Raw genomic sequence first — 25,218 nt, 5'->3', positions numbered from 1 at the left:
GCATTGTGTTTACTATAATGTATTGTGGTGGTGGGGGCAATAATAATGGCACATATGTTGAAAAAAATATTTCTTGATGAGGGATTTGTTTTTCTCTGAATAAATTTAGGTCAATTAAACATTCACTTTTTTTTCTCAATTTTTCAATGTGAGATGAAGCTGCTTCACCAAAACATGAATTTTTTAAAACCCTTTTTACTAATCTTTACGGGGGGGCCAATAACCATGGCAGATACTGTAACTAAGCCTATAAACTGAGTAGATCAGACATTCATAATTTTGAAGGCAGTTTCTTTAGCTGGTGTATGAAAGACATTCTCGAACTACTGCTAAGTTCAAACTGCTTCCTCGCAGTGATTATTGCATTGAGGATGTTTATATGACACTGAAACTTCAGGCTTGGATTATTTTCCTGCAACAGCACAGCCCATCATTTGTTATTCCTTACATAATGACTAATCAGGGCTCTCAAGTTTTGAAGTCAGTTCAGAGTGAGATTTGTTGGGAAGGGCAGGGGTGGTGCTGGTGAGGGGTGTCGGCGGCGGCGCATAGGGGGATGGAGGAGGAGGGGGGGTTATGATTGGTGTTATGTGTTGTAAGTGTTAGTGGCAGATTTAGAGGCCTTCAATACGGGGGTAGGAGGCTCCCACTTGAAACACAGTGGTTCCAGGCCTGCCATTTTAACAGCCATGATTGAGAAGAGAGTTCTGTCAAGGGCAACGTGTAAACAGAAGTGCGTAACAATGTACTACTATATCCAGTGTTGGGCATCTCATCTCATCTCATCTCATCTCATTATCTCTAGCCGCTTTATCCTGTTCTACAGGGTCGCAGGCAAGATGGAGCCTATCCCAGCTGACTACGGGCGAAAGGCGGGGTACACCCTGGACAAGTCGCCAGGTCATCACAGGGCTGACACATAGACACAGACAACCATTCACACTCACATTCACACCTACGCTCAATTTAGAGTCACCAGTTAACCTAACCTGCATGTCTTTGGACTGTGGGGGAAACTGGAGCACCCGGAGGAAACCCACGCGGACACGGGGAGAACATGCAAACTCCGCACAGAAAGGCCCTCGCTGGCCGCTGGGCTCGAACCCGGACCTTCTTGCTGTGAGGTGACAGTGCTAACCACTACACCACCGTGCCGCCCACAGAAACATAGTTTTTATAAATTTTAATACTAACCACAAGCCACAATTTCTCTGAGGGGAAAAAAAGGTCATCATTTTAATGGTAAGTAATCTTCTTATAGCAGTGGGATCCATAAAATATCCAGTAAAATTAATATTTAGCTCCATTTATTGGTTCGTATTAAAATTATTGAGAAAAGGACATTTTACCCCAAGGCACATTATACTCCATACGTCCCTGTTTCTTTTTTCAAAAATATAAATAAAACATTTTGCTGAAAACTGATGAATCCACACAAAAGCCTCCTAAATGTATATGACTATATGTTACTCCCAAGCATTTCCAAAAAAGTCACTGCAAAAAAAAAAGAAGTGATTTCACTGTGTGATAATTGGCCTTCTTATATTTCTGTTCTTTTTTAAATTGCAGATTCGATGGACTAAGACAGCAGGCAGCGCATTAGACCGTTTTCAGGATTCAAGTGTCTTTAATGAGACACTTCACATCGCTAAGATCCAGCGGCACCAAGGTGGACGCTATTACTGCAAAGCTGAAAATGGACTTGGCTCGCCAGCAATTAAGTCGATCAGAGTGGATGTCTACTGTGAGTATTCCTCACAATACTGATTTCTTTGAACTGTTCTTTTTCTGGGGAAGAACAATTGTACAACATACATTATTTAAGAAGAAAAAAAAAACAGCAAGAATTTGATGCATTAGCTTTGAATTTATTTCGGGTTTTCTGAAATCACCACGGGGTCAAAATTACGCATATTCCCACTTAGATTATTAATTTAGTGGTGCTGAAGTTCCAAAATGTCTTTTAACTTAAGAGTCAAGGCCTCTGAACTTCCTGTTGGTGATCATGATTGACTACAGCTGATACCACTTGTCAAAGTCAAAGTCCCTCTCATGCCAGGATCTGGTCTTCCCAGGCAGTCTCCTGTCCCAGTACTAACCAGCTCTTTAAGGCGTATGGGTACGGCGCCGATCTCCATTTCCATAGCCCTCGGCCTCTCGCCTAGATAGCTAGGGTTACAGTGGGGTCTAGTCCTCTGGTAACCGCGAGAGTTTGATTTCCCCACTCGCATCTGTATTCAATCAAACTTTATTACAGACTCCAACGTCCAATTAGACATAAAAAACATGTACAGTACAAAACAAACATACATTGTGACAGTTGTAAAATCACAATAAATAAGTAAATCAATAAATATATTAATGCCCTTCCTATAGTATGCACAAGTACCAGTGTTTCCACATATAGGACTGATATCTTACAGAACTGCACCTTGGATTGGTCAACTCCATAATGAGATTGTTCTGGGACCCCTGCAGCCTACCTATGAATTTATTAGTGCTGTCAAGCGATTAAAATATTTAATCGCGATTAATGTCGCGACGGTCATAGTTAACTCGCGATTAATCGCAATTTAATCGCACATTTTTGTCACATGAAAAACCATTGTAATTCTCTTATCAGCATAAAAATGTGAATGGGCTTGCTTTGTACCAATGTTTTTTTTATTGCAAAGCATAACACGTCTTGACACAGCCACTGCAAAGTGAAACCTAAGCCGAGCACCGGGGCTAGCAAAAGAACCATGAGTGAAGTGATTTACTGCTTGAGTTAGTCTACAACTCTAATCAGAGAGACAGGTTACACAGTGACGGTAGGCTTGACATGCTTGATTATAATATAAAGTACACTATTATATTAACTTTAAGTTGTTCGTTGATAAATATTCCATTGAATCTGATCTTTACTGTTTCAGCTCACTTAACACATTTTGTACTTTTACACTTTCTGCCTGTTGATGCGTCGCGCTGTCCAATCAGAGGTGGACAAATTTGCATATTACAGGAAGGATTTCTGGGATAGCATTGAGTTTACAGTTCAGAGGGATCTGGCTTCTTTAGATGCTGTCTTCGTAAAACTGAATAAATATTTAAAAAGAGCCAAATGAGCCAGTCTTTTGAACGGCTCTTTTCAAAGAACGGATCACAAAGATGCGGATCCCATCAAAGAGCCATAAATCCCATCTCTACTAGCGCGTCCTGCCCGCGCTGGTTCTTTGGGGGGAGGAGGGCAGAGGACTCTGGCTGTGCGGGGCATTACAGTCTAGCTGCTATCGTTTTTCTAAGCAAAGTCTCTGTTTCAAGTTCCTGGCAGTTTCAAAAGCTTATGAAAAACCTACATCATGTCACAGAGCGTTAATCTCGTGATAAAAAAATTATCGCCATTAAAATTGAGTCAAGTTAACGCGTTAATAACGCGACATTTTTGACAGCACTAGAATTTATACATCAGTCCTCTCAGGGTGGCCTGAAAGGTGGTTAATCTTAAGTTACAAAACAGCTCGCTGGCACTACTACCCCTGGACTTCTTAAGCAATATTCTGAGGCAGTCGTTGTAAGCAACCTGGAGTTTGTGCAAACTCTCTTTCTTATACCTGACCCAAAGGGGAGCTGTGTACATAGGGGTACAATACGCTCTGAACAGGTTCACCTTCACCTTATCAGAGCAATAGTGAAATTTCCCTACTAACACATTGGCTTGGGCATACAGTGTCCTTCTCTGTCTAAGCATGTCAGCATCATCCTCCAATTTATCATTGATGATGTGGCCTAGATATTTTGCACTGGTACACACAGACAGGGGTTGACCAGATAAGTGGAACCCTGGAAATTTAAGATGTTTATCCTCCTTGGTCCTACATATCATTACTATGCTCTTTTTGGCATTATACTTAATGTCAAACTTAACCCCATAGTCTGAGCATATATTGAGAAGCTGTTGGAAACCTGCACTACAGGGAGATATAATAGCCAAGTCATCAGCGTACATGATTAATTAAGGTGTTACCTATTATACACCCTGTTCAGCAATCTCTCAACTGCCTTAACAGGTCATCCATGTACAAACTAAATAGGCTTGGGGAAAGAAGCCCACCCTGTCGCACTCCATTGCCTACCCTAAAGGGAGAGGATAAGATCAGTGGCGATCCTAGAGTGATTTACTCCCCAGGCGAAACCCCCTGCTGGCCCCCCCGCCCGTCTTTTTTTTTCGGGGTTTTTTTTGGGGGACCTTTTTTTTTTTTGGGACCGTTTTTTTTTTTCGCACCCATGCTCGTGCCTCCCCCCCCGCGTTGGGCTCTGCATTAGCCAACAGAATGTTAACAGCTCTACATGGTCGTTTAAACATTTCTCATCGTGTGTTGTACGTCGCGGACACGGCCCGTTATAAATTTGCTGTTACCAGAATGGCAATGATCAAGTCGTAATGTATTACTTAAGACTCTGTGTAATGTCATAGTAGTGTAGTACCATGGTAGTAAAGTCTTTTTGATGACTAGTACGACGTTCCGCTGGCGGGATTGTGCATATTATGAGGCTACGACAAGTTAGGCACACACACACTGATGACGTCACCTGCGCAACTTTGGTATAGAGGGCTACTGCATGACGTCACCGCGCCATGAGATTTTGTTAAGCGCCAAAGACCAAGTACACATCTGAGATTGATATTTTATATATGAGATTGATATTGATAATTCATAATAAAGTACACGCTTGGAAGACCAAGTACACATCTATGCAAGTACATACATTCATAAAACAAACTACACCTAAAATGTAGCCAGGGCCGGTTCTGCCCTAATCTGGACCCGGGTGCAACATCATGCACCCCCCCCCCCCCCCCCCCCCCCCCAAAAAAAAAAAAAAAAAAAACAAAAAAAAAAAAACACCAGTCTAAATCAGGACAACCATCACATAACTATAAGCATTTTATATCAACTATTTTAACTAAATGGGCTATAATAAATAAGCCTGCAGGCAGCCACGGCGGGCTGCCTCAGAAAAGTAACCATTCAATGACACAACTGAAAGCCTGCAGCCACGGCGGGCTGCCTCAGAAAAGTAACCATTTGTCCTACCTTAACCTCCTAGCGCCTAGCGGTCACATGCGTGGACAGCACTTTATGGAAATTCGGAACAAGAATCCACATATGTGGACATACTTTTTCTCTAAAAGTACATCTTATCAAAAGATGATGCTTAGTTTTTATTCTAATCAGGTTCTAATAAGCCCAAATAGCAAAGAGAAATAAAAAATGCATGTAAAAAAAACAGCTTGGGCCTTAGGAGGTTAAAACTCGTTTTGCATTTTCTGCCTCCTTTTTTGTATTTTCGACCCTCCGTTTATTTTCTTTCCTTTTCTGAAAACCCGATTTGTGTCCAGACATTTTGTTCTGCTACCAACGAACTAACTCGTCAGCTCTCGTCTCTCGAGTCCGCGATGAAGGGCAACAATTGATACATCTTTACAAACAACCAATAAACAGCCAATAGGGAGGTTGCAACGTTCAGGCTCTCCTTTGCTCACAGACACTCAGTAATGCACTTATTCTCTGTCTCCTGGCAGAAAGCCCCTTGGTTTGCTTGTGTCTCAATCACAGCTGGTATTCTGAAGAACGACTTCTTTTCACCTTTCCCATCAGCTTTGTTGGAACACCCTAACACAGCACAAAAGTTTACCATTGTAGGTTTATGATGAATCAAGTGCCTCGTGGGTTTAAATTCCGCGGGCTGCCGTTATTTCCCCCTAATCACGAGTTTGTTGGTCTTCCAATATGGCGCAGGGTTTGTTTACTTCCGGTTTCCGGTGACGTCAGTGAAAAGGGTCTATTGGGCTTCCACGTCCAAAATGTTCACACACGCACACACGCCCGTCTTGTTTTGGTTTTTTTTTCGGGTTTTTTTTTGGGGGGGGGGACCTTTTTTTTTGGGGGGGGGGGGGTTGCGCCTGTGCTCGTGCCGCCCCCAGGACCACCCCTGGATAAGATATTACCCCATTTTACTTGCATAGTCTGTTTATCGTACCAATATGCCAGAATACGTATTATGCTGCTTGGAACACCCCTATGCTTCATTGCAGCGTGCCTTGTACCATTTTTATGATGGTCTTTGGTATGACCCGACCGCAAGTAGAACTCATGACCTCCCGGTTGAGAGGCAGACACACTAACCATTTAGGAGATGTATATACACTGACACACAGTACTCTCCACGATTATTGGCCCCCCTTGTAAAGATGAGTAAAAAGCGTTAAAAAAAATCCACCTTTTGGTGAAGCAGCTTCATCTCACACTGAACAAATGAGAAAAAATCCAACCTTTATTCGAAATAAATTCATTCAAAGAAAACAAATCACTCATCAAGAACTAATTATTTTCAGCAAAAACATGCGCCACTATCATCGTCCCCCGGATATTATAGAAAACACAATGTAACTGAAGCATATTTCTCATTTAAATTGTACAGTATTTTTGAGTTGATTGGAGTGTGTATTAGAGTGTGTAGGAACTTTCAAGCTGTAATCCATGACTTCCTGATTAACTGGGGAACAAATACGAGGTGACACAGAGGCTCAATTCCCTTAGTCATCCATCAACATTGGAAAGACAAGAGATTACACAAACCAAATAAGGGAGAAGTGTGTTGACCTTCATGAGTCAGGGATGGAATGGTTATTAAAAAAAAAAAAAAGTGAATCATTAGTAATTAAAAAAAAAAGTGGACACCAAGTGCAACTGTCCCAAACTTGCCTGGAGGAGGACCCAGGTTTATTTTGCCCCCATGTACAGTGAGGAGGAGGGTAAGAGAGGCAAAAAAAAAAAAAAATCATCCCCAAGGATCACTCTTGGTGAATTACATGAAAAAAGTAAAATCTTGGGGTTTCCAAGTCTCCAAAACCTCCATCAGACGCCACCTCTATGCCAACAGGTTAAGAAAGAAAGCAGAACTTTATTCATCACACACTTGTGAAATTTCCTCTCTGCATTTAACCCATCTGAAGCAGTGAACACACACATGCCCAGAGCAGTGGGCAGCCATGCTAACAGCGCCCGGGAGTTAGATGTCTCGCTCAAGGGCACCTCAGCCCAAGGCCGTCCCATATTAACCTAACCGCATATCTTTGGACTGTGGGGGAAACGAGAGCACCCGGAGGAAACCCATGCAGACACGGGGAGAACATGCAAACTCCACACAGAAAGGCCCTCGCCGGCCACGGGGCTCGAACCCAGAATCTTCTTGCTGTGAGGCGACCGTGATAACCACTTACACCACCATGCCGCCCATGGTTATTTGGAAGGTTTACCAGAAAAAAGCCTTTTCTGTCAGTTAACCACAAACTTAAGCATCTGAAGTTTGCGAAACACTACTACAACTTTGACTGGAACCTTGTTCTCTGGTCTGCTGGAACAAAAACCGTTTTTTGGCAATAAACAACCGAAGTGGGTTTGGTGTAAAAAGAAGGACAGCTACAGTACCGTTCAAAATTTTGGGGTCACTTTGAAATGTCCTTATTTTTGAAAGAAAAGCACTGTTCTTTTCAATGAAGATCACTTTAAACTAATCAGAAATCCACTCTATACATTGCTAATGTGGTAAATGACTATTCTAGCTGCAAATGTCTGGTTTTTGGTGCAATATCTCCATAGGTGTATAGAGGCCCATTTCCAGCAACTCTCACTCCAGTGTTCTAATGGTACAATGTGTTTGCTCATTGCCTCAGAAGGCTAATGGATGATTAGAAAACCCTTGTACAATCATGTTAGCACAGCTGAAAACAGTTGAGCTCTTTAGAGAAGCTATAAAACTGACCTTCCTTTGAGCAGATTGAGTTTCTGGAGCATCACATTTGTGGGGTCGATTAAATGCTCAAAATGGCCAGAAAAAAGTCTTGACTATATTTTCTATTCATTTTACAACTTATGGTGGTAAATAAAAGTGTGACTTTTCATGGAAAACACAAAATTGTCTGGGTGACCCTAAACTTTTGAACGGTTGTGTATAATGAAAAGAAGCTGATCTCAACTGTAAATATGGTGGCGGTTCTGTGATGTTTTGGGGCTGTTTTTCCTCCAAAGACCCTGGAAACCTTATTCGGGTCCATGGCATCTTGGATTTCATAAAACACCAGGACATTTAAATCAAAATCTTGCTGCTTCTGCCAGGAAACTTAAACTGGGTTATCATTGGATCTTTCAGCAGGACAATGATCCGAATCTCTCATCTCATTATCTCTAGCCACTTTATCCTGTTCTACAGGGTCGCAGGCAAGCTGGAGCCTATCCCAGCTGACTACGGGCGAAAGGCGGGGTACACCCTGGACAAGTCGCCAGGTCATCACAGGGCTGACACATAGACACAGACAACCATTCACACTCACATTCACACCTACGGTCAATTTAGAGTCACCAGTTAACCTAACCTGCATGTCTTTGGACTGTGGGGGAAACCGGAGCACCCGGAGGAAACCCACGCGGACACGGGGAGAACATGCAAACCCCACACAGAAAGGCCCTCGCCGGCCACGGGGCTCGAACCCGGACCTTCTTGCTGTGAGGCGACAGCGCTAACCACTACACCACCGCGCCGCCCTCAATGAAAGGCTGTATTTTTATATTTTTCTTCCAGTGTGAAATGAAGCGACTTCACCAAAACGTGGATTTTTTTCTCATCTTTTTTACTTGTCTTCACAGGGGGGCCAATAATCATGGAGGACAGTGTATATATTTAGGGTTTCAGTTATATAAGGAAACACTTAACAGGGTTTTGCTGCATTGACAGAAGCAGAATATTTCATAACCATGCATTATTTCTGGCAGTGATTACTGATCGATTACTTCAAGTTACACTTTGTACTGACTCAGAAGCTTTGCCCTTCGTTACTTCTTGACATCTCAAAATCTGCTTCGGGATCACGTATTGACTTATTAATTTGCTACATCAGTGCCGTAAGTGAAAGAGTTGATTTTATTCATCAAGGACAAGCATTTGAATAACAAATACATTCAGAAGCTGAGTGCATTAGTGTGTTATACATGTGGGCATCACAAATAGACTGTTTAAAACCCTTTGCAACTGTACTCTTTATTTAAAGCCTGTCCCAAATTACTGCAATGAATGACCCGGAAAGATCCCAAAGCTGGGGGTTCCCGTGTTAGAAGTCATGTATTTTGTAAACTGCTCACTCCACAGCCAGTCTACCAACCTTATTTTGATCATGAGTCAATAAATATTACTCAGCCCAACATGTTATTCAGTTCAAGTTGATAATATTGATCCAAACGTTTGATTTTTTTTTTTTTTCAATGAAGAAGAAAACTTCCAGTCTACTCATTGAGCTCTATATAAAATCTGGAGAGCTCGTAGGCTCGTCAGAGTGAAGCCGTCTGGCCGCCATCTGACCACTCCCATCGCACATATTTGGTTTGTGTTAAAGCATCGTACCATATCTGATCAAACTTTCCCCAAGAAAAGTATCTCCTAACTTTTTTCCTTTCACTACCTCCTCTTATTTTCTTAACTTTACCCCCATTCCTTACATATTTCATAGCGCTCCCCTTTACTGTTGTTTTTTTTTCCTTTTCCAGTCCAGTCTCTGATTTTTTTTTTAATGAATAGCTGTTTTACTGCCATATTTATTTTTCGGCAGATTATTTCAGTTTTTTCTCTTATACACTGTATCTTTCTCTTTCATATAGTTCTATCTATCTATCTATCTATCTATCTATCTATCTATCTATCTATCTATCTATCTACAACCCCGATTCCAAAAAAGTTGGGACAAAGTACAAATTGTAAATAAAAACAGAATGCAATGATGTGGAAGTTTCAAAATTCCATATTTTATTCAGAATAGAACATAGATGACATATCAAATGTTTAAACTGAGAAAATGTATCATTTAAAGAGAAAAATTAGATGATTTTAAATTTCATGACAACAACACATCTCAAAAAAGTTGGGACAAGGCCATGTTTCCCACTGTGAGACATCCCCTTTTCTCTTTACAACAGTCTGTAAACGTCTGGGGACTGAGGAGACAAGTTGCTCAAGTTTAGGGATAGGAATGTTAACCCATTCTTGTCTAATGTAAGATTCTAGTTGCTCAACGGTCTTAGGTCTTTTTTGTCGTATCTTCCGTTTTATGATGCGCCAAATGTTTTCTATGGGTGAAAGATCTGGACTGCAGGCTGGCCAGTTCAGTACCCGGACCCTTCTTCTACGCAGCCATGATGCTGTAATTGATGCAGTATGTGGTTTGGCATTGTCATGTTGGAAAATGCAAGGTCTTCTCTGAAAGAGACGTCGTCTGGATGGGAGCATATGTTGCTCTAGAACCTGGATATACCTTTCAGCATTGATGGTGTCTTTCCAGATGTGTAAGCTGCCCATGCCACACGCACTAATGCAACCCCATACCATCAGAGATGCAGGCTTCTGAACTGAGCGCTGAGAACAACTTGGGTCGTCCTTCTCCTCTTTAGTCCGAATGACACGGCGTCCCTGATTTCCATAAAGAACTTCAAATTTTGATTCGTCTGACCACAGAACAGTTTTCCACTTTGCCACAGTCCATTTTAAATGAGCCTTGGCCCAGAGAAGACGTCTGCACTTCTGGATCATGTTTAGATACGGCTTCTTCTCTGAACTATGGAGTTTTAGCTGGCAACGGCGGATGGCACGGTGAATTGTGTTCACAGATAATGTTCTCTGGAAATATTCCTGAGCCCATTTTGTGATTTCCAATACAGAAGCATGCCTGTATGTGATGCAGTGCCGTCTAAGGGCCCGAAGATCACGGGCACCCAGTATGGTTTTCCGGCCTTGACCCTTACGCACAGAGATTCTTCCAGATTCTCTGAATCTTTTGATGATATTATGCACTGTAGATGATGATATGTTCAAACTCTTTGCAATTTTACACTGTCGAACTCCTTTCTGATATTGCTCCACTATTTGTCGGCGCAGAATTAGGGGGATTGGTGATCCTCTTCCCATCTTTACTTCTGAGAGCCGCTGCCACTCCAAGATGCTCTTTTTACACCCAGTCATGTTAATGACCTATTGCCAATTGACCTAATGAGTTGCAGTTTGGTCCTCCAGCTGTTCCTTTTTTGTACCTTTAACTTTTCCAGCCTCTTATTGCCCCTGTCCCAACTTTTTTGAGATGTGTTGCTGTCATGAAATTTCAAATGAGCCAATATTTGGCATGAAATTTCAAAATGTCTCACTTTCGACATTTGATATGTTGTCTATGTTCTATTGTGAATACAATATCAGTTTTTGAGATTTGTAAATTATTGCATTCCGTTTTTATTTACAATTTGTACTTTGTCCCAACTTTTTTGGAATCAGGGTTCTATCTATCTATCTATCTATCTATCTATCTATCTATCTATCTATCTATCTATCTATCTATCTATCTATCTATCTATCTATCTATCATACCAACACAAAGGCTGTGCAATACTTCCATTCTGTTTAGGACAGTTGTTGAAACAGGATTATTTTCTCATGTTATTTGTCATTTTCACTTCATTCTCACAGTCGTGTCTCAACAGTATTTACTGGTCACAGAATTCACTCTCACAATATCCATGCAGCTTGTGACTAATATAACCAGTGTTGGGAGTAACGTGTTACAAAAGTAATTAATTACTGTAATGCATTACTTTTTGGCGTAACGCAGTAATGTAAGGCATTACAGGAGAGAAAACCGGTAATATTTACTCGTTACAGTGCCAGTAATGCACGTTACAATGCATTTTTAACCTGGATTGTTTTGTGGGTTTTGTGTGTTTTCTTCATACAAAGTTCGCGGATCACCGCGAGATCAGCTACTGATAAAAGTCCGCGCAGAACTTTTCATTTCCTTTTACCAACTAGTCACGGACACGGAGACCGACACAGATGCATGTCACGCAGACCGACAGGGATGACAGAACCAGAATCTCCTTTGTCAGATAGCTCGTTTTCAAGCTGGGCATACGCCCACTATTTTCAGTTCCTTAAAAATAAGGACTCAAAGAACATTTTAGTTAAATGCACACTGTGTGCAAATCCCAAACCTCTTTCAGCGTCTAAAAACAGTACAAGCAATTTGACAAAGCACTTGCAGAGGTGCCATAGCACCATGAAATTAGCCAGGAAAGGAGAGGATGGGACTGGGAGTGATGATAAAACCCCAGCAAAGCTGATTTTCACCCAACAAAAGAATCTCCAGCCACGAGAGGTGAGACGGCTCATGGCGGAGTATGTTGTGGAAGATATGCTGCCACTTGCCACGGTGGAATCGCCCGTCTTCAGAAAAATTATCTCCAAGATCCCTGTCACTGCTAGCAACGACAAGGTAAGCAAGGCTACATTGCCTCAACACGCTCTTTTGTACCTGAATGCTGGATTTGAATGTGATATTAATATCGAAAATGTGGGACTCATTCCCTGATTCTGTCCCAAATTTAATTTTAAAGAAGGGAAAGGACGATTTATCCTTGGTATTGTGGGTGGGTAAGAAGCTATTCCTGAACATGCTGGTTTTTAGTCTGCAGGCTTGAGGTGAAAGAGTCATGACTCATGAGCTAGACTTGCTCTGTAGATTACCAAATCCATTCCAGTCATTTTGGTGAGAATAAATAAAGTAATGTAAAAGTAGTGTAATGCCTTACTTCTTAAATACAGTAATATTGTAATGTAATGCATTACTTAAAAATGACAGCAAAAAGTAATAAGTAATGCATTACAGTTCATGAGTAACTTGCCCAACACTGAATATAACCAGTAAATACTGTTAAAACATGACTATGAGAATGAAGTGAAAATGGCAAATAACATGAGAAAATAATCCTGCTTCAGTAACTGTCCTAAATAGAAAGGAAGTATTGTACAGACTTTGTGTTTAGGGTGACCAGACGTCCCCGTTTTTCGTGGCCTGTCCCTGGCTGGAGCTGTCCTCAGAAATGTCCCCATTTTTAACCATGACCGACAGACCTGTAAAAAAAAAAAAAAAAGCCAGATCGAAACCACTACCAGATTTTAGCAGACGCCTCACGTACGGTATTGTTTTGTGGATCACTTTAAGATGGGCTCAGGCCGATAGCAGAGACGTTCTAGAACAGTGTTTCTCATCCACTGGGCTGCGGCCCATTAATCAGAATCAGAATTACTTTATTAATCCCCGGAGGGGGCGGCACGGTGGTGTAGTGGTTAGCGCTGTCGCCTCACAGCAAGAAGGTCCGGGTTCGAGGCCGGCGAGGGCCTTTCTGTGTGGAGTTTGCATGTTCTCCCCGTGTCCGCGTGGGTTTCCTCTGGGTGCTCCGGTTTCCCCCACAGTCCAAAGACATGCAGGTTAGGTTAACTGGTGACTCTAAATTGAGCGTAGGTGTGAATGTGAGTGTGAATGGTTGTCTGTGTCTATGTGTCAGCCCTGTGATGACCTGGCGACTTGTCCAGGGTGTACCCCGCCTTTTGCCCGTAGTCAGCTGGGATAGGCTCCAGCTTGCCTGCGACCCTGTAGAACAGGATAAAGCGGCTAAAGATAATGAGATGAGATGAAAATGAAGTGATTTTATATACAATGATTCCTATATGCATATATTGCACCTGAGTTAAGGATACAGTATACATGGTAAGACAGTGTACCACAGTTATACAGTGGCATTGTACAGCTTGACTGCAACAGGTAGGAATGATTTCCTGTGTCTCTCAGTTGGAAGAATCAGCCGTTTACTGAACGTGCTCCTGTGGCTGATCAGCTCCTCATGTAGACAGTGGGAAGGACAGTCGGAGATTGTTTTTATTTTGGACAGTGTCCTCTTCTCCAACACCACTGTCAGAAAGTCCAGTTCCACGCCTACAACATGGCCGGCCTTCCTGATGATCTTATTGAGTCTGTTAGTGTCCTTCACTTTTAAGCCGCTGCCCCAGCAGACGACAGTGTACAGGATGGCACTGGCCACCACAGACTCATAGAACATCTGCAGCATCATTCGGCAGATGTTGAAGGACCTCAGCCGTCTCAGAAAATAGAGACGGCTCTGGCCCTTTTTGTATACAGTGTCCACGTTTTTGGACCATTCCAGTTTATTATCCAAGTACACAATGGGCCACAAAGCGCCATCTAGTGGGCCACATTTTTTTTTCAAGTTTGCAGCCAAATACTAAATCGTTCAGGATGTTGTTGTGTCCCAAATCCGGTAGCTGTTTTGCCAAACACTTTTCAAGTGGAATAAATACATGTGTGGGTAAATTAAGAAGAACAAGCCTTTATTTTTGTCACATTCCTCCTCTACATTTAACTCGCGTGTGCACACACACACACACACACACACACAGTGCACATGCATGCAGTGGGCAGAATAAATAAACATGTTTGTGGGTAAATTATATGGATCTCTGATGCCTGCTGGAAGAGAAGATCAGGGAGGACTGGGACTCGAGCAACTGTCGTTTGTTTACACCCGATACTAAAACTTGTAGCATCCTACCAACAATCGCAAAGATGTGTACAAAAAGCCCAGAAAGTCCTCCTTACCCAGGCAAAAACGATAGAACATTTATCTTGTAGTTTCCTGATCCCCAGATCTTTAACCCAGCCACATATAAAAAGTCATACTCCTCCATGCTCTTCCAGGTTTTCATCTGTGTGTCCATGTAGAACGATATCTGCAGCACCAGGAAGTTTGAGACGTCAGGGAACTCAATGGATGGATAATTTTCCAACTCATAATGAATGAATGAATGAATGAATGACTTTTTTAAAACATGATAAGCTGATCAGCAGAGCTGGTGGGGTCGTGCATGTACAGATACAAATAATTACAAATACAAAAGACTAAAAATAAACACAATCTTTAAAAAAAGCCTTAATATCTGTTGATTATCTGTTAAGTATCTTCACATTAAGTTAATTAATAGTATGCATAACTATTGTCTTTGTATTTAGTTACAGTTACAATAGGATCAAAATTTATTCTACTTTATTTTCTAATTTATTCAAATTTAGCTCGTAAATTTTTCTTTCAGAGGAAAAATCCTTCTGTGTTAGTATGTAAGGATCTAATCCCATTGAGTGGTTTCTATATCCACTTCTTTTGAGTGGACTTCATGGTTTGAATAGCTTGCTTGTTTGCTGAACACAAACATGGCAATAAGTTCTTGTGTTAATGGACCAGACTCCACTTTTGGATCATTAATCCCTTTGACTGAGAATGACCTGCACGCATGGTTTGGCCTCTGGTACATCCATACAGTTTTAAATACACTGTTAAAAAAGTCAGTAAAATCAACAGTAAAATTCTGTGAAATCACGACATAAAAATTCTGTAAAGCAAAATACAGTGATATTGTGTTTATTTACCAGTATGATGTTGTATAATGTCGAACCGAAAATTACTGTAAATTTTAAAATAAAAAATTTCAAAAATATTGTAGTTTGTTGTGGAAAACACACATTTTTTGTGTGTTTTGTACAGATAAAAGTTGTATCCTTCACAACAACATAAATTTTTATTTTTGTAAATTTTAGCAGTGTAAAAATAACATTTAATGTCTGTGATTATTAAATCCAGACAAATGAATAGCGAGCTACATTTAACAAACATATATTTTGAATTTTTATTTTTAAGAATTTGACCGGGGACGTCATGGCTCAGTTGGATAAGGTGCCATACCATAAATCCGGGCACCCAGGTTTGATTCCGACCCGAGGTCATTTCCCGATCCCTCCCTGTCTTTCTCTCCCGCTCATTTCCTGTCTCTACATTATCCTATCCAATAAAGGTGGAAAAAGCCCCCCCAAAAAATTGTACAAAATTATGGGACAATCTGTTTATTTTATTTTAACACTGTTGTAATTACTGTTTGGTCAGTAAAACTGTTTACATGTTCACTGTATTTTATACTGAATTATTCTGGCAACCACAGCTGCCAGGTTTTTTTTTTTGTAAAAACAACAGATTTTTTTTTTTTTTACAGTGTACAATACCTGCAATTAAAAACAGGGTGTTTTTTTTTTTTTTTGCATTTATTTAATTCCTGAGCTCCCATCTGTAACAGGGAGTGATGTTGCATCCCATCAATACACGTTACAATAGATTATTAGATTCTAATAGAATAGATGAGCCAAAATAATTGGGGATCTTTTTTAACGGGCCCGACTCGTTACAAGTATGAATAGGTGGGACTTAAAGTAGAAAATAATTACAGAAATATTTAAAGAAGCTCTCATAGTTGTCTACAAAAAGAACAGTCATCTTGAATGAGGTAGCTATCATCCAATAAGCTTGTTAAGCCATATATATAATGTATTTATTACTATCATTGCAACAAGAAAAATGACTTGTATGCTTCCTCAAGCTGTTTACCAACCTGGCAGAGGAACCATAGAACAGATCTTTGCTCTTGAACAAATAGTCGAGAAATCCATAGAATTCAACAAACCAGTGTGTGTGTGTGTGTATGTATATATATATATATATATATATATATATATATATATATATATATATGCTTCATAGACCTCTCCAAGGGCGGCACGGTGGTAGTCTGGCTAACGCGACTTGAAAGCTCTACGAGCTATTGGTCTGGCCAAGATATTAAGCCCAACCGTTTCCCAGAGCCCGTGGTTGACCCGCCTCCCTGAAATGCCTCAGTTTGCTACTGGTCGAAGCCAGAAAAGGCTGTGATGAAGCTTAAACCAATCACATCACTCTTTCCTCTGACGTATGTGATGCGACGGGGCTAACTGGTAGATTAAACCATAGACATCCTATTATTAAACTCTTACCGAAGCCGGTCGGGAGCAAGGCGAAAACATCCTTCCTTTCAATAAATACCTCCAGGGCTGCTCTTTGCTCCGTTTTCAATGAGAACTTCCCGTTGAATGCTTTCAATACAGCATTCGTGAATGAAGCGCTTCCGGCATAGATTCTGTAAACAATCTATGGCTTCCGGTTGCAGTTCTACTACGTCAGTGCCTTGAACACGTCTCTACCCAGGGCCGTTGGAGATGCTCAAAGTTGATTGGTTCCCAATTTTTCGGGAGCTTGGAAGAGCTGGAGATAGCTTGCCTGGCCAGACTAAGCTCGCAACAGGCCCTCGTGTTGCGTCACGCTTAGGATGGGCGGGCCCAGGCTAGCACGGTGGTGTAGTGGTTAGCGCTGTCGCCTCACAGCAAGAAGGTCCGGGTTCGTGGCCGGCGAGGGCCTTTCTGTGTGGAGTTTGCATGTTCTCCCCATGTCCGTGTGGGTTTCCTCCGGGTGCTCCGGTTTCCCCCACAGTCCAAAGACATGCCGGTTAGGTTAACTGGTGACTCTAAATTGACTGTGAATGTGAATGGTTGTCTATGTGTCAGCCCTGTGATGACCTGGCGACTTGTCCAGGGTGTCCCCCGCCTTTCGCCCGTAGTCAGCTGGGATAGGCTCCAGCTTGCCTGCGACCCTGTAGAACAGAATAAAGCGGCTAGAGATAATGAGATGAGATGAGACCTCTCCAAAGCATTCGATTGTGTGAAGCTTCCATGTCTGTGGAAATTTCTTGAAAGCACCAGAATCAACAAGAGATACATAAACCTACTAAAACTTACCTACGATAATTCAAAAGCACTCGTCAAGACTGATGCACCTTCAGATCTGTCAATATCTTTAAAGGAGTGAAACAAGGAGATGTACTCTCAGCTATACTCTTCTGCATTGTAATCACCGTAATAGTCTAAAATTGAAGATGAATTTCAATCTGGATTCTCAATCGGCGGTCACCTCCTCTCCAATCTCAGCTACACTGGCTGATGATCTCATCTCATTATCTCTAGCCGCTTTATCCTGTTCTACAGGGTCGCAGGCAAGCTGGAGCCTATCCCAGCTGACTACGGGCGAAAGGCGGGGTACACCCTGGACAAGTCGCCAGGTCATCACAGGGCTGACACATAGACACAGACAACCATTCACACTCACATTCACACCTACGCTCAATTTAGAGTCACCAGTTAACCTAACCTGCATGTCTTTGGACTGTGGGGGAAACCGGAGCACCCGGAGGAAACCCACGCGGAGAACATGCAAACTCCGCACAGAAAGGCCCTTGTCAGCCGCGGGGCTCGAACCCGGACCTTCTTGCTGTGAGGCGACAGCGCTAACCACTACACCACCGTGCCGCCCCCTGGCTGATGATATTTCTGAAATAAATGAATCCTGTCAGGACTTAAAATCTTTTGTTAACTCTCTTGCTAAACATGCTGCAGAAGCCGGACTTTCTATCAACATATCAAAAGCAGACTGCATGACAACAGACAAATCTAATCCAGACCTCAACCTTACAATATACGGCAAACCAGTAAAGCAAGTTTCTGAATTCATCTACCTCGGAAACAAACTCTCTTCAAAAGAATGATGGAATGATAGTTATGAACCATAGAATCGGACTTGGTTGGGCTGCTTTTGATAAGAACAAAATTGCACTAACTTCAAAACGGATCCCATACCGCATAAAATCAAGCATCTACAACACATATGTTTTTCCTGTAGTTTTATATGGATTAGAATGTGTCAACTGGACTTCTGCTGCACTACAGCAGCTGGAAGTCTTTCAAAATCATGTAATGCGATTTATGACTAACATCAAACTCTCAGACCGTGTCAAAATTGAAGATCTTAGACAAATAACCCAATTGCCACCAATCGTCTCTGTCATCAAAAGTAAAGTACTCAAACTGTTTGGCCACATAAAACGAATGGATTGTGGCATTAGCAAGATCTGTTTAGAAGGCACAATTAATGGAAAGAGAAACAGGGGTCGGCAACCTAAGGGATGGAGAGATAACATCACAGCATGGACAGGTCTTGATATAAATTCCCTGAACGTGCTTGCCAAAGATCGAGATCTGTGGAAGCAACTATCTCATGCTAGTGCGCATTCTGCTGCAGGTGGAGATAGCGGTTAATGATGAATGTGACGGAGTGCCCGTCACTACAGTTGAGTATGTGCTCTGACTGCCATACCAATGAGCCTGGCTCTTTGGTGTTGTGGTCAGGCTGCAGGTTTGGCATCTTGTAGACCTGGGTTCAAGGCAGGATAAAGTGGCTGCTCTCTCGCTTTGCTACAGATGGTGTCAGAAGTGGCATGGCTTGCCAGGAGGCCATTGGAGGTGTGCCCTGTGTGTGAGCCATACAAGGGACCCCCAGGATAGGTAGCTCCTGAGCAAGGGACCCCAGAGATGGGTGAAGCACGAGTGTGTGGGGCACCCTGGTATGGGAGAAGTACGGCTGGGGGATGCATGAGGGATGCCTGTGTATGTAAAGTGCATGGGTGCGCCTCCCAAAGGGGAGGGCAGTGTGACGGAGTGCCGGTCACTACAGTTGAGTATGTGCTCTGATTGCCATACCAACGAGCCTTGCTTTTTGGTGTTGTGGTCAGGCTGCAGGTTTGGCATCATGTAGAGGTGACTGTTCTCTTGTTTTGCTACAATGTAAGTAGAAAAGGTTGAGAACCCCTGTTCTAGAACACCTCTGGCTATAGTCTTTTCAGTATTTTGATTGGTGGAACAACTTTTTAGTGGAGCTAAACTAAACTAAAGTCACTCATTCAGCTTTGACAGATCGGTTCATCCGCTCCTGGACAGGTGAACCATAGTCTTTTCATGTAGGCCTAAGTGACATTGTTTGCCATTGATGTTATTCAGCCTTTAAATGTGTAAGCTAGATTTTGCGATGTTGTATATGACATAACATTGCTTGTCACACTGTACTGAGATGTCATGGTTGACCTAACAAACCTACTGTGGCCAATGCTAGCAGGAGAAAGCTCAGTGCAGCACCAATCAGTCAGCTGAAGTTGCTGCTAGATCTAGCGTCGCTGTAGCAGAAGTCCAGCTGAGGGAAAATTGTAACAGTTCAATAGCATAAGCTAACTTACACACAAATTGGTGTGTTATCCCACAGAGTAGTTGGCTATATAAAGGTGTAGGCTTATGCTAATGTTACCAAAGTGTCAGTAATTTGTATAATTTGTCGTGATGTGTAGCGGACTACGCATTTTGATTAAGGCTACTCATTTAGGCTACGTCGTCAATTTAGCTATGGCTACAATTTAGGCTATGGGAGATCGGGAATCATTTGTATCCTCACTTCGGATATTCAAGTGGTATTTCAGCTAGCCTACAATTTAAGAGTCTATAAATCTAAACTATGGACCCATATCAGAGATTTTCATCTCATCTCATCTCATTATCTCTAGCCGCTTTATCCTTCTACAGGGTCGCAGGCAAGCTGGAGCCTATCCCAGCTGACTATGGGCGAAAGGCGGGGTACACCCTGGACAAGTCGCCAGGTCATCACAGGGCTGACACATAGACACAGACAACCATTCACACTCACATTCACACCTACGCTCAATTTAGAGTCACCAGTTAACCTAACCTGCATGTCTTTGGACTGTGGGGGAAACCGGAGCACCTGGAGGAAACCCACGTGGACACGGGGAGAACATGCAAACTCCACACAGAAAGGCCCTCGCCGGCCCCGGGGCTCGAACCCAGGACCTTCTCGCTGTGAGGTGACAGTGCTAACCACTACACCACCATGCCGCCCAGAGATTTTCATATTGTTTTTAATTAATGTTAACATAAAGCAGTTGCAGAATCGGCCTACAGTGCACTCAGTGAGGAAAATCCCATTTTTTTTATGCAATGCATGATCAAAATACATGAAAACCAGAAATGGCCCCCTTTTTATTCCAAAGCTGAAAACATTAGATGTTTTAATTTAATGATATTTTCACCGCCAAACTGAACATGTCCCTGATTTTCTTCTCAGAAATCTGATCACCTTATTTGTGTTGGCTAAAAAAAAAAGATAGATTAAAAGGAAGAAGAAATATGCAAAAAAGAAAGATACACTGTGTAAGAGAAAAACTGAAATAATCTCCGTTGAAATAATTATAGGCGGCATGGTGGTGTAGTGGTTAGCGCTGTCGCCTCACAGCAAGAAGGTCCGGGTTTGAGCCCCGGGGCCGGCGAGGGCCTTTCTGTGCGGAGTTTGCATGTTCTCCCCGTGTCCGCGTGGGTTTCCTCCGGGTGCTCCGGTTTCCCCCACAGTCCAAAGACATGCAGGTTAGGTGAACTGGTGACTCTAAATTGAGCGTAGGTGTGAATGTGAGTGTGAATGGTTGTCTGTGTCTATGTGTCAGCCCTGTGATGACCTGGCGACTTGTCCAGGGTGTACCCCGCCTTTCGCCCGTAGTCAGCTGGGATAGGCTCCAGCTTGCCTGCGACCCTGTAGAACAGGATAAAGCGGCTACAGATAATGAGATGAGATGAGCAATTTGAGGAAAACCCAGACGTTATCATCGCAGGTAAGCATGATGGAAAGATCATGGACATGGTTTTACTGATCGAATTCACCGATCTCCTTGTCGAAACCTGCTTTGTTTCTTACTCTTTCATTTGAGAGGTGCCATTTTGTATCTAAACACATGTTTGAGAAGTCACGTGAGGTGTCGATAATAGTGATCACTTTCACCAGTGTCCACCATTATCGACACCCTGTGGAATTAAGGGACATTTATAACTGTTATGGATCGATCTTTGTATAACTGTTGATGAAGTCTCATCTCATCTCATTATCTGTAGCCACTTTATCCTGTTCTACAGGGTCGCAGGCAAGCTGGAGCCTATCCCAGCTGACTACGGGCGAAAGGCGGGGTACACCCTGGACAAGTCGCCAGGTCATCACAGGGCCCATATATTTATATAAAAGAAATTTTATACTAAATATAAGTCTGTGGAAAACAAATTTTAAATAAAAACTATGCTTTGTTAACTTACTACCACATACCAATTATTTTTTTTTATAAATCATCTGGGTGTCGATAACTGTGGAACGATGTCAATAAATGTGGACAAAGGTGTTAATAATTGTGGAACGGCGTCACGTGATCTGATATGCTACCGTACGTAATCGGGAATCAACTTTTTTTTTTCCATTGGAAGTTTGAGTAACTATTTATGCACAATTTGCGTATTGAAAGTCTTTTCTCCTTTTGCAATGGCCAAAAGATTGGTAAGGTGTCGATATTTATAGCCGCCGCTCTAATATTGATTTGAAGTTGCTGAAATGTTGATTCGGGAAACCTTTATTGTTCTGTGATCAAACCGAAACTGACAGATTGTATGTGGAGTGGACCATTCATGAATTACAGCTTTGGGGATTTTTCCATGTCATAACTTGTAGGAAAAGAAGACCGAGGAGGATTGTGTACTGGGGCATGTACCGTAGCGATCGTGTATATGACTGCAGTGTACAAGTTTCCTAAAAGAGCAGGAGTACAAAAATTGGCATATCTTTGTGCCATAAAGACTGGTAAAAAAGTGTCATCTTAAACAGTTTCTGTAAATGTTAAGGATTTGCTTCATTATTATTATTATTTGTGCTTAATCCTCACATAGACGAGGATTTAGGAATTCCATTGCAGATGCTATACATCAGGTCAGAGTCCAGATGGACTTTGCTACTGGTCGCAGTGTAACCCAGTACAACCTGTTGCATGGATGGGTGGTCGGCGTTTAAACTGGCTCCCCTACCAGTGTACCCTGGTGAGGAGGGTGGCATGTCATCCAGCAGGACTACAAACAAAACCTGTCAAAGGGTGGATGAGCTCCTTGCGAGTCAAAGGCTGACATGCAAAGCAAGCCAGGTGACTCGTGGTATCACCCAAGATTGGGGATAAACAAACCTATCTCCCGGTCAACCGCTGCAGCAGACATTGATCTCAGTTTGTCTTGGCCTGTCCTTGCCACTGAGCCACATCATTGCTCTATCAAGATAGTGCTGTTAGTAATTGCAAAAGCTAGCAGCACTCCAAACACTTTCCAAGCAGTTTCATGATTATGGTTGAAAGGACCGGGCAAAATGTAAAATCTACAGGGCTGTGATACTCTCTTCCTTCCTCTATGGTGCAGAAACATGGGCCATCTAGAGGACAGAAATGAAGAAACTCCATGCTTATATGATGTGACATCTGAGGCAGATAATGAATATATCCTGGCAGGGTAAGATTCCCAACAAGGAAATCCTTCAGAGATCTATGGCAGATGGACTAATACTGATGAATCTCAGATGGCTAGGTCATGTGGACAGAATGGAACATGAACATTTACCTAGGGAACTGCTGTATTCTCAGTTGTGCGAAGAAAGGAGAAACCATGGAAGACCACGGCTTAGATTCAAAGATACAGCAAAGAGAAACATGAAATGGAGAATTATCAAACCTAATACTTGGAAACAATACACAAATGACAGGCTCAATTGGAGGAGTATGATCAGGGCTTAGATATTAACATGGAATAATCATCGTCGTCTTGACGGATTGCAGGGTCGTGGGCAAGCTGGAGCCTATCCCAGCTGACTATGGGCGAGAGGCAGGGTACCCCTTAGACAAGTCACCATATCATCGCAGGGCTGACACAAAGAGACAAACACTCACACTCATTTTAGAGCCACCAATTAGCCTAACCTGCATGTCTTTGGATTGTGGGAGAAACCAGAGTACCCGGAGGAAACCCACACAGACACGTGGAGAACGTGCAAACTCCACACAGAAAGGCCCCTGTCGGCCACTGGGCTCAAACCCAGAATCTTCTTGCTGTGAGGCGACAGTGCTAACCGCTACACCACCGTGCCGCCCATAAAACAGCATAAAAATGATAATTAAGAGTCATATATTCTGCTAAAAAGAAATGTTCTAAGTCCTTTTTTAAAACTCTCAGTAGTCTGTGGTGCCCTCAAATGGTCTGGGAGGGCATTTCATAGGCAAGGGGCAGCAGAACAGAAGGCTTGCTCACCCATGGTGCTCAGCTTAGTCCTGATTTGAGTGGGTAGAATGGAGGGATCACGTTGAGGTTAGTGGGGTGAGTAATTCTTTCAGGTAGATGGGGGCATTTCCATAGATGCACTGGTGAGTAAGAAGGGAGACCTTGTATTCAATCCTGGCAGAGACACAGAGCCAGTGAAGTGAACAGAAAATGGGTGTGATGTGGTCATATTGAGAAACCAGAGCACCTGGAGCAAACCTACACAGACAGAACATGCAAACTCCACACAGAAAGGCCCCCGTTGGCCACTGGGCTCGAACCCAGAACCTTCTTGCTGTGAGGCGACAGTGCTAACCACTACACCACCGTGCCACCCTATATGGTAACATGTCACATTTAAAATGAAAGATTTGTGTAAGATGTGTAAATATGATATGTACGGCTTATATATTATATTAAAGTGAAAAAATGGTGGCTGTTACGCTGCAGACATTTGGTTCGGGTCCACTTTCCTCCTTAGAAGGAAGCATCAATACAAAGTTCTTCTGACTGATCATCTTTATCCTGTGATGAAACATTTCTATCTTGATGGGATTGGTCTCTTGCTTGAAAATGAAGTAAATCATCCTCTACGCTATTGAAGTCAGGGTTTTATTTATCTGTTTAAACCTAGGATGATGTTCCAGTGATGTGTGCACACTTATTCTTCCCCAGTCTGCCTGTCAGCTCTGATAAGGATTGCTCAGGTTCTTTAAGGGTACATCAAGACCTCTCTTTCTTATCTGTTTCAGATTTTGCCTTCTTAGTTTTCTTATATATAAATATAGATTTGACAATTAAAGATTACCAGTGAAAGACTTTTCACTTATATTGAAAGTCGTCTCGAAGGCTATGCATTTATTACATTAAAGTGCTCCTGTGATTAGGCATATCAGATGCTCCCTGGCCGTGCTGTGAAAATTGTGCATGCAGACACTCATCTAAGTTTCCAAATCCAGTGTGGGAAATAAGGAATTTTAAGCAGACTGTCACCGGACAGACAAGTCTGAAATGTTTTCTGTCCATCCAAATTTCAGCCAAAGGCCCGGAACAATGTGGCCAGGGGTCCGGAGCCCGTCTTAAAGCCCTGGAAGCTGAAGGGCTTTAGATGCCTGGAGATGCTTCTCAGCTCTTTCCAGGCACATTTTTGTGATCTTCAAAGGCCAAATTACACTACCGTTCAAAAGTTTGGGGTCACTTTGAAATTTCCATATTTTTGAAAGAAAAGCACTGTTCTTTTCAATGAAGATCACTTTAAACTAATCAGAAATCCACTCTATACATTGCTAATTTTCAGAGGTGGGACAAAGTCACTAATGTGCAAGTCACAAGTAAGTCTCAAGTCCTACCACTCAAGTCCGAGTCAAGTCACAAGTCAAGGC

General features: G+C 42.4%; 1 protein-coding gene across 1 annotated transcript in view; it reads left to right on the top strand.

The window, feature by feature from the left end:
- Positions 1 to 25,218, top strand: part of LOC132882654 (MAM domain-containing glycosylphosphatidylinositol anchor protein 2-like) — a 555,131-nt gene that overhangs the window by 77,219 nt on the left and 452,694 nt on the right. Inside the window, exon 3 of the mRNA XM_060915736.1 lies at positions 1,570 to 1,744. Within this exon, the coding sequence (XP_060771719.1) occupies positions 1,570 to 1,744 (175 nt within the window). The remainder of the gene's footprint in view (positions 1 to 1,569; positions 1,745 to 25,218) is intronic.

This window comes from Neoarius graeffei, chromosome 3 (assembly GCF_027579695.1).
Source record: "Neoarius graeffei isolate fNeoGra1 chromosome 3, fNeoGra1.pri, whole genome shotgun sequence".
NCBI classification, from domain to species: domain Eukaryota; kingdom Metazoa; phylum Chordata; class Actinopteri; order Siluriformes; family Ariidae; genus Neoarius; species Neoarius graeffei.
The sequence above is the reverse complement of the archived record's forward strand: the minus strand, read 5'-3'. Positions and strand labels throughout refer to the sequence as shown.